Below are 15,658 nucleotides of genomic sequence, written 5' to 3'. Positions count from 1 at the left end.
TGAGCAAAAGATGGCAGCTCAAAGTAACTTGCCACACTTTATGAACTTCAGAGCACCACAACAAACCCTGAAGTCTATTTTACCACTTACAGTATTTAAATCTTTGAGTTCTTGCTACTTTTTTTTCCCTTTGGGGTTCCCATAGCTCTCCATCTTTCTTCCATACAGGAAACTCATCCACAGATACACCAAGAGTTTAACACACTCCCAGACTAAAAGGGAGAATAAATCATTAAAATAATTTATGGATCATATTTATTAATGGTTCAGGAGTAAAGTTCCCCATGGGCTTCAACTTAAATTTCTTACATTAGAGGTTTTTGTCCATTGTCTACCCACTCCTCAAGCAAAAACAGTGAAACGCCAGTGAGATTAACATTATTACAGAGATAAATTTCAATTTGATCCAATTAATTCTTCAAAAAGAGTGAATAATTCATGAATCCTGATGTTCACCTCTTATCAGTAACAAATGACACCACATCTTCTGGCTAGTTGAGACACACTGTAGGACGTGGCGGGAGGTGGGTGAAGCTATCTTACATAGAAAGTAGGGTGCAGAGGGTGTTGAGACCTGCTCATCTTCTGGCACCCACCTATGCTCACACACTTAAAAGTCCAGCCCCCACCCACTCAGTCTCCATGAACTTTGCCAGAGGATGAGCACAGAGGTGTATGGTGTACCTCTAACACTGTTGGGTAGGAGTCCTAATTGCAGCAAACTGGCAGGAGTACAGATCAATGATGTCCTGGGAAGAATCTAACCAAACCTGGTTCTCCTAGGCTAATGTGGCTGGGTTTGGGGATGGAGACAAACCTTCCACTCTAATCCTAATATGAGAATTCTCCTAATCCAGAAAAGCCTGTACCTGCTGAACGCCATCGAGGGTCTAGTCACAGACAAGAAGCTGTGCAGTCACCAGTGTTTCCTCCTGCTCAGAAGTAAGAATCTTGCCCTTCAAAAACAACTTTCCTCTTGTTGCTGTGGGATTTAGCATGTGCTTTGTGGCACTGCATAATGACACTGGCTTGTAGAGCTTAGTAAAGATCCGATGTTTCATTGTTTTGTAATTATCTTTTAAAAGGTGTTCAGCAAATTTCAAACTGTGAAGAATTGCAGAGACCTATCGTCAGGGTTAATTATTGGACTTAACTAAAATATAATACCTTAGTTGAGGCTCCTTCTTTTTCAAAGCCAAAGGGAACAACATTACTTATCTTTGAGGTTTCTGTGCCTCTCCTAACTTTAAATATGTCTTATTGGTCATTGGGGTTGATTCCTTTGAAATGTGCCCGTTTAGAGCATTGTTAGTGTAAGCAAACAAAAAAATCATATTGTGCCTTTGCTGTTTAATTAACTTGCAATTCTTCCTTTCAGACCCGTCCATCAAAAACCCATACCTCTGCCAAGTAAGTACAATAGAATCATGAAGAGCAGCCTCAGGGGGGGGGGGTTAAATTCTGATGGTCCTAGGTTCTAACACTGTCACTCCTAGCTGTGTGGTATTTGTAACTCCTTTTGCTTGTTTCCTCGTTTGTAAAGGGGGGCAAGAATATTTGTTTCGTAGTGTTGCTTTGAAAGGTAAATAGATGGAGACATTTTTTTTTTTTTTACTTTTCTTTCTTTTTCAGTATTGGTTTAATATGGTACTGGCTGGATTTTTTGTTTGTTTTTAGCAAATCACTACAGCTGTTTTTAAGATAAGAAGATAAAGGAAAACAAAATATGGGAAGTACGTAGCATAATACTTGGTACACGAAAGTTCTCAATAAATGATAGCTATTTAATTTAAATCTAAAATACATCTTGATCATCAAATATATCTACAAAAGGACCCTGAAAAAATTATCCAAGTATCTGGATAATTTTCCCAAGGCAAACTTCACCCTAAAAATTTCTGAATCAGATCAGTCAGGCTCACAGAATGTAACTGCCCCAAACCTTAATTTTATTTCTATCCAATGTAGGGGAAGGAACTCTACCTTATATGGATAATTTGTAATATAGTAAAAAATAGTTAATATTAAGCCCATTCAAATAAACAGAATAATTATCATTTACAAAAAAATTTATGTGCATATTTTAAAAAAACACTTTTGGGGGGGTTATAATAACATGTATGATTCACCTTAAATAAACAAAACTTTTACTAAATAGTCTTTATATTTTAATTCTGGAAACACAAACTGTGAAAGTGATTTTCTAGAGGAATCTATTTTTCTTTATTTAAAAAACTTTATTATTTCTTTTCTTGTTTTTCAACCCAAGTCATGTTTTCAATCATTACTAACCAGATGTGCCATATGCCACGCACTGTTCTAGACACAGGAGATACTAGATGGATCAAAGAAAGACCCTGTCCTCATGAAGCTAATATTCTGTTGAAGAAAATAGACTATATAAATAAACACCTAACAAACAATGCAATATCCGGTACACACTAAGGTGCTATAAAAGAAAAACAGCATGGTGGTGGGATCTGGGGGGCTCATTCACAGATTCCTTGGACCACACTTTGAGAACCACTGTCCTAAGGATTTGGGGCATGTGTATTTCCAGCAGCATCCAGCACAGCAATGAGGTGTAGGCATAGTAACTGCTCAAGAAATAGTGAAGATTAATTGATTTTTCAAATCCTTCTCAGGATTTTCAGAAGGGGGAAGCCCAACGGTGGATGGACCATCTCTCAGCCTTTCATCTAATTCCACTTTTTCAGAACAGGTATATCAAGAACTTTTAAAATTTGTTCTAATTAGTCATACATGACAGTAGAATGCATTTTGACACATTGTACACAAATGGGGCATGACTTCTCATTCCTCTGGCTGTGTACCTTGCAGAGACTCATTGGTAGTGATTTCACACATGTGTATATCATGAACTTGTGATATATTAAATTATTACAGGAAGATGCAGGAAAAGGTATGTCTTTGGAGATGAGAAAGTCAGGAGAAGGCTTGGGAACAGAACCTGTCTTTTAAGTTGGTTTTGTGAGTTGTCATTTACCAAGGGGCATGAAATAGCCTTTTTTTTTTTTCAATGACTAAGAACTGTCTCATTTAATTCCAATTTGTGTTCCAGATGCCCTGAATAACAATTCAGGTTTCTTCAAAATAGCAAGGAAATGTGTTATGTTCTTTGTTCTTCCTCTCACATGGATTTATTTAAACTTTGTAATTTCCTTAGAATAGATCTGTGAAGATTTATAATATTAAAACACATATAAAACAGTGTAGTTTAAAAACAGTCAGAAAAAGGACTCTGAGCACTCGAACAAGTCTCTGAGTTTAGGTAAAAATGTAAGATAGAGACAATAGCATGAATCCTTCTTGCCTTCAAGAATTAAATAAGGCCAGGCGCTGTGGTGCACGCCTGTAATCCCAGCGGCATGGAAAGCTGAGACAGGAGGATTGAGAGTTCAAAGCCAGCCTCAGCAACAGCAAGATGCTAAGCAACTCATGAGACCCTGTCTCTAAATAAAATACAATAAAGGGCTGAGGATGAGGCTCAGTTGTTGAGTGTCCCTTAGTTCAATCCCTGATACCCTCCCCCCAAAAAATCAAATAAGATAATTTTCATAGAAACACTTCAGAAATTATTAAACACTCCACAAATCAACAAGGATGAAAGCACAGTGGAGAGACTAGCTTATCTAGGAGAAGGAAATAAATGGTTCAGGAACCTGATGGCATTTAGTTATGTGCAAGTACTGGGACATAATTCTTGTGGTTGGCCAAAGGAAGCTCTAACTCATTTTCATGTTATTGTTGCAAATATACAATTTTGGTTCCTGTCATGGTTGTGCAAAATGGATCTTTGTTTCCAGTGCACAGAAGTTGCAGAGTCTTCTAGGGACCAGCTTGTGTTCACCTAACAATGCCTGCCTTTCACAGGAAGCTGACATTCACGGTAAGCCATGGTATGCTGGTGCCTGCGATCGCAAGTCGGCTGAAGAAGCGCTATACAGATCTAACAAGGTTTGCTCATCTTTAAACTCTGTTGTGCCCTGGACCTAAGAAAGCTAAGAAAGGCAAAGCTGTCAATCCTGATCAATGCTGATTATGTAATTGCAAAAATATGGATTCAGAGATCTTGTTCCTTAATCAAGAGGAACTCCATCTCCTCTCTCCAGCATCCCTCCTGGCTCCTCTGCCTCCTTCCTACCAGTCCTTTCATGTCAAGGTTCCACAGTCTCTACTGCTCTCCAAACAATGGCAAAGAGGAGGATTCCAGGGAGGAATCTGGAAGGCTTGCTGTGACTGAGCTCCATTCAGGAATGAGCAGTGACAGGCTGTTTGGGATTGATTGGTGGGTTTAAAAATTTGGGCCAAAATGTCCAAATGAGTCAGAAAACCTGGAAATAAATTTTTGAGGGCCTAACCCCAGTCACTTAGGAACATTGACTGTGGACAGCTTGGACAACCGAAGGGTAAAATGTCACTTCCTACTCTGTCAGAATAGGCAGCATTTACAAGCCATTCTTCCCTGTCCTTGTTTAGTCGTCCCTCTGCAATCAAACATATCAATACTTCCCATCAGTCCTTCTGTGGCACCCAATTGCCTCTGGTTTGATGAAGCATATTGGCATTGGATTCTCAGGAAGAACTGTGTTTATATTATTCGGGTTCTGACACATTAAAAGCTATTTTGTTCATAGCCTGATACTTGGAGGAAATCTTGGCTGGATATAAAATCCTTAGCCTGAGTCTTTAAAAGTATTGGTCTGTTGGATTATGTTGTTTGATATGAGCCTCTTGAGAAGCCTGAGGCTAAGGTCATTTTCTTGCCTTATGTAAACTTTGATAGGTTATTTTGAAGATTCTGCAACTTTTTTTTTTTTTTAGTCTAATAGTGTTATTCAAAACATGTCTCTGAGTTGATTGTTCCAGGTCAATTTTCTCAAGTACTCAGAAGTCCTTTCAATATGTAATTGTGAGTTTTTGTTTATATTCAATACGTTTTCTCAACTAGGGCAGTTCTGTTGCTTTGCTTTTTTTTTTTTTCTTAAAGTCTCAAATTACATGTATTTTAGACTCTCATTGTTTTTTCTTTTTTCTTCTTTTTCTTTTCTTTCTTCCTCTTCTTTTCCTTTTGCAGTACTGGGGATTGAACCCAGGACCTTGAACATGCTGGGCAAGCACTCTATCACTGAGCTACATCCTCAGCCATTTTTTTTCCCCTTGAAACAGTGTCTTGCTTAATTGCCCAGGCTGACCTCAGTGTTGGGATCTTGCTGCTCAGCCTCCTAAGCAGTTTGGGTTACAGGCGTGTGGCCACCACACCTTGCGTAACTCTCATTATTTAAATGTCTTGGTGGTTTGCACACCTTCAGTGTTGTGAACTAAATCTTCATTTGGGTCTTTTTAGCCCCTGGGCAGCTTGGTAAATTTTTCTTTGTTTCTGAGATACATTTGTTTCCTTTTCCTCAAATTCTTCCCTGAGTTTGATCAACTCTTGTTGCATTTCTTCTTCCTGCCTTTTGTTTATTTTTTGCTTTAAATTTTTGAATTTATGATTTTATATATTTACGAAATATTTAATGAAAATTGGAGTACTGTGTTATAGGTTTTTTCTGCTTAACATAAGTTATGTTAAAGGAGAGAATTTCCATCAGCTAGAAGGTTTAATACTCAGGCTCTGTTTTCTTCTTATATTACTTTTGGATGACATTTGATACTCTGTTCATAGGCAATTGTAGACTTGTTTCCTAGTTTGGGAATGTTCTCTAGGTTTTATCTTAATGTATTCCTCCACACATTTCTTTCTTTTTTTTTTTTTTAAAGAGAGAGTGTGGGGGGGAGAGAGAGACAGAGAGAGAGAGAGAATTTTTTAATATTTATTTTTTAGTTCTCGGCGGACACAACATCTTTGTTTGTATGTGGTGCTGAGGATCGAACCCGGGCAGCACGCCAGGCGAGCGCGCTACCGCTTGAGCCACATCCCCAGCCCTCCTCCACACATTTCTAAAGCCTATAAACATGATATGTTAGTTAACACATCAAAAAGCTAGTATTGATATATGTGTAATATGAATTGTAATGCATTCTGTTGTCATATATAATAAACCAAAATTTAAAAAATAATTTAAAAAAGAAATCTCATAGGATTATTGGGAAGTCAAATATATGTAATTTTAAAAAGAAAGTTTTTGTTTGAAAAAAAAAAAAGCTAGTATTGACCTTGATCAGGATATAGATTTCTGTATTTAGCTGAACTATTTCCTTGGAATAAAATAAAATAAAATAATTAATAATAAAAAATAAAGCTATTTAATCATGTTTTGAATATAATATAGGTATTCTTTGTAAATTGATTGTAGCCTGTACAAACATAAATAATACTAACTATAATTATGCTTTTCTTTTATTAAACAGGATGGATCATTTCTTATTCGAAAAAGTTCTGGCCATGATTCCAAACAGCCATATACACTAGTTGTATTCTTTAATAAGCGAGTATATAATATTCCTGTGCGATTTATTGAAGCAACGAAACAATATGCTTTGGGCAGAAAGAAAAATGGTGAAGAGGTCAGTAATTTCCCTCTTGTTCCCATTCTGTAACCGTACGTGGAGCACAGTGACATCACACTGTATTATGTGCTAGAGATGAAGAACAAGGCTATGAGTGCTTAGTGCTATGCTTGCTTACATGTCATAAAGAGAAAACAAGATAAAATACTTTATTTTGGAAGTATTTCCTATGAGAAAACAGAAAAGAGACGGTTACTCTGACCTAAGATATTCATCCAAGAGGATGTATAAATGAAGGTTGAAATGTCATGGAGAATTAAGGTTGTAAAAATCAAGGTCATGGTCTAGACCTGCAAAGTTGAGACCTGGAATCTCAATTCCAGTATCAAGGTAGGTGAGCAGGGAAGGAGCCAGAAAAGATGTGGGAGCTTGATTTGAAACAGCTCTTAGACCAGAATTAGCTTATGGGCCTGCAGCATGGGGAAGAAAATCACATGGGTCTTAAATATCAACCATACATGAACTTCAACACATCTGTTAACCTGGACCATAGCCCAAACTTAGCATATCTCAGTTTAGCTGGCCTGTTCCTGTAATAAGCCCTGAAATATGAGTCAGTATAATCTACAGATGGTCCAGAAAGGGGGTGAAACTCATTCTAGTCTTAAATGATGGGTTGAATTTAATTAATAGAATAATAGTTGGATGTGTCCCTGTAGTATGCTGTTTTTAAGTCTTTTGGGTATAGTCCGAGGAGAGGGATAGCTGGGTCAAATGGTGGTTCCATTCCCAGATTTCCAAGGAGCCACATCAATGTTTATAGCAGCACAATTCACAATAGCTAAACTGTGGAGCCAACCTAGATGCCCTTCAGTGGATGAATGGATAAAAAATATGTGGTATATATACACAATGGAATTTTACTCAGCAATAAAAGAATAAAATCATGGCATTTTCGGGTAAATGGATGGCCTTGGAGAAGATAATGCTAAGTGAAGTTAGCCAATCCCCCCAAAAAACAAATGTTGAATGTTTTTTTCTGATATAAGGAGGTTGACTCATAGTTGGGTAGGGAGGGGGAACATGGAAGGATTAGATAAATTCTAGATAGGGAAGAGGGGAGGGAGGGAAAGGGAGGAGGCGAGGCAGAGGATTAGCAAGGGTGGTGGAATGTGATGGACATCATTATCCAAAGTACATGTATGAAGAAACAAATTGGGTATCAACCTACTTTATATACAAACAGAGATATTAAAAACATTGTGGTATATATGTGTAATGAGAATTGTAATGCAAAAAAACCAAAGTACATGTATAAAGACATGAATTGGCATGAACATACTTTATATACAAAGATATGAAAAATTGTGCTCTATATGTGTAACAAGAATTGTAATGCTGTCATGTATTTAAAAAATAAAATCAATTAAAAATCACTTTAAAAAAGAATAATAGTTGGAGGAAGAAAAATGAAAAAAGTGGAGAGAGAATAATTTAAGCAGAGAAAACAACATAAACAAAGTTTAAGAAATATTTGTTGTCCAAATTCCTTCAGAAAGAGCCACACCCATTCCAAACTCAGAACTTGTGAGAAAATATCACAATTGTCTTCTCCACTGGATAAGACCATATGTACATATCTTGTACACTTATTTCCAGAACCAGAATACAATGACTGGCTTCAGTGAGTACCTGATAAATATTTATTAAATAAATGTCTTGAAATGTTGGTTGAGTAGTTATAAGCAGGAAAATAGATAAAAGTTCTTTTGTATTCTCTCTTTAGCTTTTTAGAAAAACTGTGGTAAAATACTTATCATAAGCATATACTCTTACCATATTTGCCATTTTTAAGTATGATGTAGTAGGTTTGATTACATTTACATTGTTGTGAAACAGATCTCCATATATTTTTTATCTTGTAAAACTGAAATTCTATATTCACTAAACAACTTCCCTTTTCCCCTCTCCCTCCAGCCTCTGGTAGCCACCCTTATACTTTCTATTTTTATGTATTTGACTACTTTGGATATCTCATATAAGTGAAATCGTATAGTATTTGCCTTCTCGTGACTGGCTTATTTCCCTGAGCATAATGTCCTCTATGTTGTAGCATGTGACAGGATTTCCTTCCTTTTTAAGAAATATTTTAAGACTACATAGTATTTCATTATGTATATACACCACATTTTATTTATCCATTCATTCCACTGATGGACATTTGGGTTGCTTTCACTTTGGGGCTGTTGCGAATGGTGCTACTATAATCATGAGTGTGCAAATAACTCTCCAAGACCCTGCTTTTAATTCTTGTGAGTATACATACAGAAGTGGGATTGCTGGATCATATCACACTCCTAGTTTTCATTTTTTGAAGTATCACCACACTTCTCCATTGTAGTTAAACCATTTTTAAATCCCAACACTGTTCAAAAGTTTGACTTTTTCACATCCCTTGTTAGTGTGTGTATGTTTGTGTGTGTGTGTGTCTGTGTGTGTGTGTGTACCATCCTTATGAGAGTGAGGTGATATTTCATTGTGGGTTTGATTTGTATTTCTCTGATAATTACTAAATGCACCTTTTTCATATGTTTCTTGGCCACTTGTATATCATATTTGGATAAATGTCTATTCAAAACATTAATCTATGTTTTGATCTGCTTATTTCATTCTGTTTTAAGGATTCTTTATATATTCTGGACGATATTAACCCCTTAACAGATAAATGATTTGCAAATATTTTCCCCATTTCTTAGGTTGCCTTTTCACTTTGTTGATTGTGCTCTTTGATGAACAGACGTTTTTAAGTTTGATGTCGTCTTGTCTATTTTTGGTTTTGCTGCCTGGGTTTTTTTAGTGTCATTATCAAATCCAGTGTCACAAAGCTGTTCCCTGTTTCTCCTAGAGTTTTTATAGCTTGGGTTTTAAAATAAAATCTCAATCATAAAATGCGAAACTCTTAATTCAGAGACCACTAAGACCAAACTTGGCTTTTAAGTGGCAGATTTTAAGTTGTAGGGGGAAAAATGCATTGTCATTTAACATAAGTTAAACACTTAACAAAACTAGCTGCTTTTCTTCATTCATGAAACTGTTCATTCTTGCTGAAAATTTTATTCTTACAAATTTTTAAAAATTCTTCTTAATCACAATCAATGGCAGGAGATAGTGGTGATCCTGGTAGGAAACAATGACTTTGGAGGGAGGATTTCATTTTAAAGCCTCCTCTGGGGTCCAGCTCTTCTCTGTGAGGCTTAAAGTTGGGTGAGGGAGCTATCCTGCTTAAGGGTCCTGAAATTCTCTCAGAAATTTTGAGCCTCTGAAGGGGCTGTGAGCTCTCTTGTCCTGCTAGGAAGTTCTTGACTTATCCCAGAATTAATACCCAGTACTTCACCCCATTCCTAACATATCCATCCCCTGGGTCAAAATATTAGTATGTATTATTATGATGGCATCTGAATGTACTGACAGTCAATTAAAACCCTTACTTAAATTATCTATAATAAGAAAATCCTGTCTCTATATATTGATTATCTGAATGGAGAATGAAAATTTAGGTTACATAATACTGACCGTGTGTATGGATATATTTTCCAGAAGTGTGTGTATATGTGTTTGTGCATAGGGGTCAGTAAATAACTAACTTATTAATTGTTTAACTTTCCATGCAGTTTTTTTGGCGTTGGTTGATACAGTATTGAGTAATTTTACAGTTTTGACAACTGTCTGCTTTAGTTTTTTGGCCATGAGATTTTTTGAGTTATCAAACATTTTTTTTTCTGTGTTTATGTAAATATCTCAAATAAACTCAATGTGAACAGAAAAAAAAAAACAGAACTGAGGGAAAACTGCAACTACAATATGCCTAATTCAGCTTTCCATTAAATTACAGATATGCTTAAATTCCATTCCCTACTTTAAATATTTCAACTCAAGGCAAGTCCCTACTGCAAACATTTCAGTCCCCAACACTGCAACAGAACAGTACTCAAACATATTCAGGGACTGGGTGGAGAGAATGAGGTGCTTGCTAGTGTTCATGGAGCAGTTCTCTTCTGTGTTTCCTGGGTTGAGAACACACCTTTTCACTTACAGCCCACTTCGGAGAGGCTATGATATTTTATTTCCTGGCCATTTAGTCTAGAAATTTAATTTCCAACTGCATTAATCTTAATAGCTTTCTATGCCAAGCAAACAGAATGCTTGTATTAGGGGATTTATTATAAAAGAATTTCATTGTTGATTGCAAAAGGGACAGATATTTGAAAAGAAAGAAAGAACTTTCTTTTCAAATAAAAGTATTTGAATTTCCCTCCCCTCTCTTACCTAATATTCAAATGGCCAGTTATTTAAAAGACAACTGGTATCCCATTTGAAAAGGTTGACCAATATTCTGAATGCTTTAGTCAATATATAGATTTTGGAAGTCATTCAAACAGAAGGCTCTAAAATTTTTTTATTCTAGATATTTTTCTTTATATAAAAAACTAAGAGATGATGAGAAAAACTGATATTAATTACTAAATTATCAGCACTGCTGTTGAATAATTACCTCTTTAAAAATTATTTTGGGGTTGGAGTTGTGGCTCAGCGGTAAAGTGCTCACCTAGCACGTGAGAAGCCCTGGGTTCAATCCTCAGCACCACATAAAAATAAACAAACAAAATAAAGATGTTGTGTCCAATTACAATGAAAAAATAAATATTAAAAATTATTTTATAGCACTCTTGTATCCCCAAGGCATTTTATTTCATTGTCTGGGTTACATTTTATTTAATCTTACGTTGAAAACTTTGATAACTTTTCACAACAAAATTTGTGACATCCTTAAATTAAAACCTACATACAAGAGGGATTAAAATAGAGCAAAACAATCTGTATAGTAAGAGGCTATCATGAAATTTCATTGTAAATTAAGCACTGAGTTAACTCTAGTAGCCAAGCATGTATGGAAATATGAGGGTTTATAAAGATTTCTTTACATGTTGAAGAGAAAAAAAACCATAAATTTATCTAGAAATAACTTTCTCCAATACTAAACTCTAAGGTTAGTTTATTACTTTGGTCTTTGCATTTTAGTCAGCTTCTGTCACTATAACAAAATACCTGAGATAATCAACTTACAAAGAGAAAAATTTACTTTTCTTACAGTTTTGGAAGTTTCAGTCTATAATGATTGGCTCTGTTGCCTGGACCTGCAGCAAGGCAACAGAACATGGTGGGAATGCTTGATGAAACAAAAAAGGGAGAGAAAGTGACCAGAGTCCCTATACCCTCCCTTGAGGGCAGTACACCCAGTGAACTAAAGACAGCCCCCTACTAGGCTCCACCTCTTAAAATTTCCGTTATCTTCCAAATCACCACCCTGAAAACCAAACCATTAACACATGGACCTTTGGGAGTCATTCAAGATCCAAATTGCAGCACCCTATATCTAAGACTTGTGTGACATACTAATTTGTTTTATCAAGAATATAAAAATATATTGTATGATAATTTCATGTTTGACATTAATTAAAAAGCAAGATGTTAAAATATTGTATCATAACTCAGTGAAGTAAGTACCCCGAGAAGTTACACTAATTGAGGATGCCAGTGTGTTTTCATCTTACTAAATACAGGAAAGTCCAGAGTGTGCCACCCTGAAGGGTTCTGCCCTATTAAACCGCATTTCTGGGGGCAGAATGTTGACCGGGACCTGATAACTTTTTACTCGGTTGAGAAAAGGAGAGAAGATGAGAGGAGTGGAAGGTGAAGTTCACATAAGTGCCCATTCTAACTCATTTGTATTTTCTTCCTCTAGTACTTTGGAAGTGTTGCTGAAATCATCAAGAATCATCAGCACAGTCCCCTGGTTCTTATTGACAGTCAGAACAACACAAAAGATTCCACAAGACTGAAATATGCAGTTAAAGTTTCATGAAGAAAGGAGAAGAAGGTCAATATCTTTGCTTCAGACATTTCCCTCAAGTTTCTCCTTTTGAGAAAAAGCACCAAAACTTCATATTTTGGATTATGAATCATGAGTAATAAAATAGAAGATAAAGGCAGCTGTTGAGGTCGTCATCCACTCCTTTATAAGATGCTCACACATACTTGTGACCACCTGTTGCCTGACCTGAGAAAATAACACCTGGAGAGGATGAGTTACCATGCTACTGATATTCTCCAACTAAATGTATTTAAAAGAGATAGGAATAAAGTGTTTTCAGTCTTACAAGAAACAAACACTGTACTTCTTCTGTGTATGTATGTGTGGGGGGTGCGTTGCTAGGGACCAGACTCAGGACCTTGCACGTGCTGAGCTACATCCACGTTCAAGAACACTGTATTTCAAAATGAGAAAACTTTACTCTTGGATAAAACAAAGATGTTGAAAATGTAAGCCCCACAATGGTCGCCAGTGCACAAATGTAGCCAAATTGTCTATTGTCAGTGTCTGCCAACTTTGTCTTTGTTAAAATTTTAATGTGTAGAAAAACAAAATACTATAGGTAATGTATGGAGTTTCTAAGTGCAGACAAGGATCCTTTTGTATGTGCCCCCAACCATGGTAGATGTATAAGGAAATGAACTTTCTGAAAGTTCTCCAGGATTCTGCTGTTAGGTTTGCTTATTAAAGATAATTATGCCCTCTTTGATCTGCATGCCTATTAAATGGAACCTAAACTTGATATGAAGTTCAAAGTAAGATGACAGAAAAAGTAGATGGAAAAGACAGTTCCAAGGAAAACATCCCACAGAACAAAGGCAGAAAAGCAGATACTGATGAACATTAAAGGAATAAAAGGTACCATTGTGAGCAGCCATGTCCAAGGTTCAACATCAGCCCAGAAATATATTATACTTTTCATATCAAAGCCCTCTTTTTCACTGTGTAACTGCACTGGAATGATACAGCAGCTAATTAAGACTAATAACTAGATGAGAAACACACTTGATCACTGAATAAGAAAACAGTATCTGAAAGTGTTTTTGAAAGGTAGAAGGTAATGACTTCAGAGTAACTCACAGACTCACAAAGATAATGGCATTTTTAAGTGTTGTATTTCATGATAACTACGTTATGGGTTGAGTTGTGTCCAGGGATTTTACAGATATAGTCATGTTAAGGTGATGTCAAGAAGGTAGGGGCTAATCTAGGGACTGGTGTCTTTCTAAAAAAAGAGATTTGGACACAAAGAGATATGCATTGATCTGTCTGTGTATATGCATAGAGACACCTAGGAGAAGACCACATGCAGATGAGGGGATGGAATGACACACCTAAAGCCTAGGAGTGCCAGAGATTGCTGACAAACCTGCAGAAGAAGCAAGGACAGTACCCCCTGCAGGTTTCAAAGGGAGCCTGACCCTGCTGACACCTTGATTGGAGACTTCAAGCATCGAGAACTGGAAGATAACAAATTCCTGGGGTTGTTAAACCACCTGGGTTGTGGCACTTTGTTTTGGCAGCCCTAGAAAACTAATACAATTCATATATACTTTCTACAATGAAATCAGATAGGTGTGGTTTTTGGAAATTTTGTGTATGGGAAGTTTTCTTTCCCCTTTTAAGTCAACAGTGGAGTAATTTAGAATATATTTAAAAGGACAATTCACAACTTAAAGAAAATGGGTAATCTTTTGTAAAGCAAAGAACCCACTTACAGTATGAAGTGTCAGTTCTTATCTGCTTTCTTCAGTGTAAGTAAATCCTCATTCATTTTTTCTGCTGCCACCATGACCCTGGCTCCATCACTGCCTCTTCTGCCTGGTCCCCACTTTCCTCCCCCAAGTGGTCTATCCCAGTAAAGTGGAGGATAATAGCTGTAAGATTACACTAACTTCAAATTGATATTCAGCACTGCTGAGCTGGATTTCTTGGAGCAGGGGCTGAGAGCCCTAGGAGGCCTTCTCTGCAGAAGAATTCTCTCTATCCCAGTGTTGGGAGAAATACCCAATCCAACATGCCAATCTCCTCCCCACCCCCAATTGCATAGAAGAGTCCACTGGAGGGCAACACTACCTGCTTCTCTAAAACCTTCCTCTGCAAGTGTGTTCTGGAGGAGGCAAGAAAAGCCTTCAAGAGATCTCAAAAGCCTGGTTGTAATTTTCAAGGCTTCACAAACAAGTGTTTGTTCACAGAGAAATTCTCAAGCAAGGTAGGTGATGGGATAGGAGATGCTAGTCAAGGAGAAGTACATGATGTAGAAGCTAAAAAGGAAACACACCATCCCAGTTCCTGTTTCTGTTTCAAGAATGTTGCAAACCAGACTGCAGCTGTGGTAATAGGAAGGCTGCAAGTTTACTCAAGTGGACAGAGATAGGAAGGCTTGGCCTGTGGCCATCAGAAGCCTGCACTATGTTGTAAGTTAGTCACTGCAGCTGGGTCAGCTTTGCCTAGCAGGGAGTCCCAGAGATCAGAATGCAGCAATGGAAAAAAGAAAAAAAGCCACCAGCACTTGGGACATAATCTTAAAGTGTGACTGAATTCCTGTTCTTCAAAATGTCCTTAAAATGACACATAACACAGCCTCTATTGTAGATAGAGTTGCATGAAATAACTAAGGGACCTGCTCCACAAGGCTAGCTGCACACAAATACCCAGGGCAATTAGTGGTTGTGTCTACCCACGAGGTGGGACAATATTGGCTTTAGAGTTAGACACTTCTGGGTATCCTAGGTCTACCATTTATCACCAGATCATTCGGCTTACCTCTTACCACTCTAAGCCTTGGTTTTTGCAGTTGTAAAAAATATATATATATCTTTCTGGTAATCATACAGAGTTTAAAAAGCTAGCATATAATCAACATTATATAATCAACATCCTAGTTCCCTAACCAATATCTCCTTTATAAAGATAAAAAATAAGCTGTGGATAACTCTTCAAATAAATCCACCTATATACATTTGGGGGCATTTAATAATCTTGATTATCTTTCAAGAAAAATCCCAAATGTTTTCTATATGTCTGTGGTTTTTAATCTTCTTGTAGTTGTAAAATTCTTTGGATCTGCTGAGAGTATGGGCATTTGCCCAAGGAGAAAAATGTATTAATATAGATGCACAAAATCTCTCATCAATTTTCATGAATCCAGGGGCCAGAGGCGTAACCATGGATCAAAGATCCAAAGATACAAGGCAAGTCTATTCAAGTGAACAACAGAGACAGGAAGGAACCTTACTCTACATTCTTCTT

The 15,658-nt window shown here is 36.9% G+C and overlaps 1 protein-coding gene across 2 annotated transcripts in view; it reads left to right on the top strand.

Annotated features, from left to right (window-relative positions):
- Blnk (B cell linker) overlaps positions 1–13,115 on the top strand; it is a 70,027-nt gene extending 56,912 nt beyond the window's left edge. For both annotated transcript variants that reach the window (XM_046450064.2, XM_046450065.2), the window contains exons 12-17: positions 858–942; positions 1,379–1,410; positions 2,646–2,722; positions 3,895–3,978; positions 6,376–6,531; positions 12,278–13,115. In XM_046450064.2, the coding sequence (XP_046306020.1) occupies positions 858–942; positions 1,379–1,410; positions 2,646–2,722; positions 3,895–3,978; positions 6,376–6,531; positions 12,278–12,397 (554 nt within the window). In that variant the 3' untranslated portion in view covers positions 12,398–13,115. The remainder of the gene's footprint in view (positions 1–857; positions 943–1,378; positions 1,411–2,645; positions 2,723–3,894; positions 3,979–6,375; positions 6,532–12,277) is intronic.
- The last annotated feature ends 2,543 nt before the right edge of the window (positions 13,116–15,658 follow it).

This window comes from Marmota monax, unplaced genomic scaffold, assembly GCF_021218885.2.
Source record: "Marmota monax isolate L192 unplaced genomic scaffold, Marmota_monax_Labrador192_F-V1.1 WCK01_AAM20220418_F8-fsc00004, whole genome shotgun sequence".
NCBI lineage: Eukaryota > Metazoa > Chordata > Mammalia > Rodentia > Sciuridae > Marmota > Marmota monax.
The sequence above is the reverse complement of the archived record's forward strand: the minus strand, read 5'-3'. Positions and strand labels throughout refer to the sequence as shown.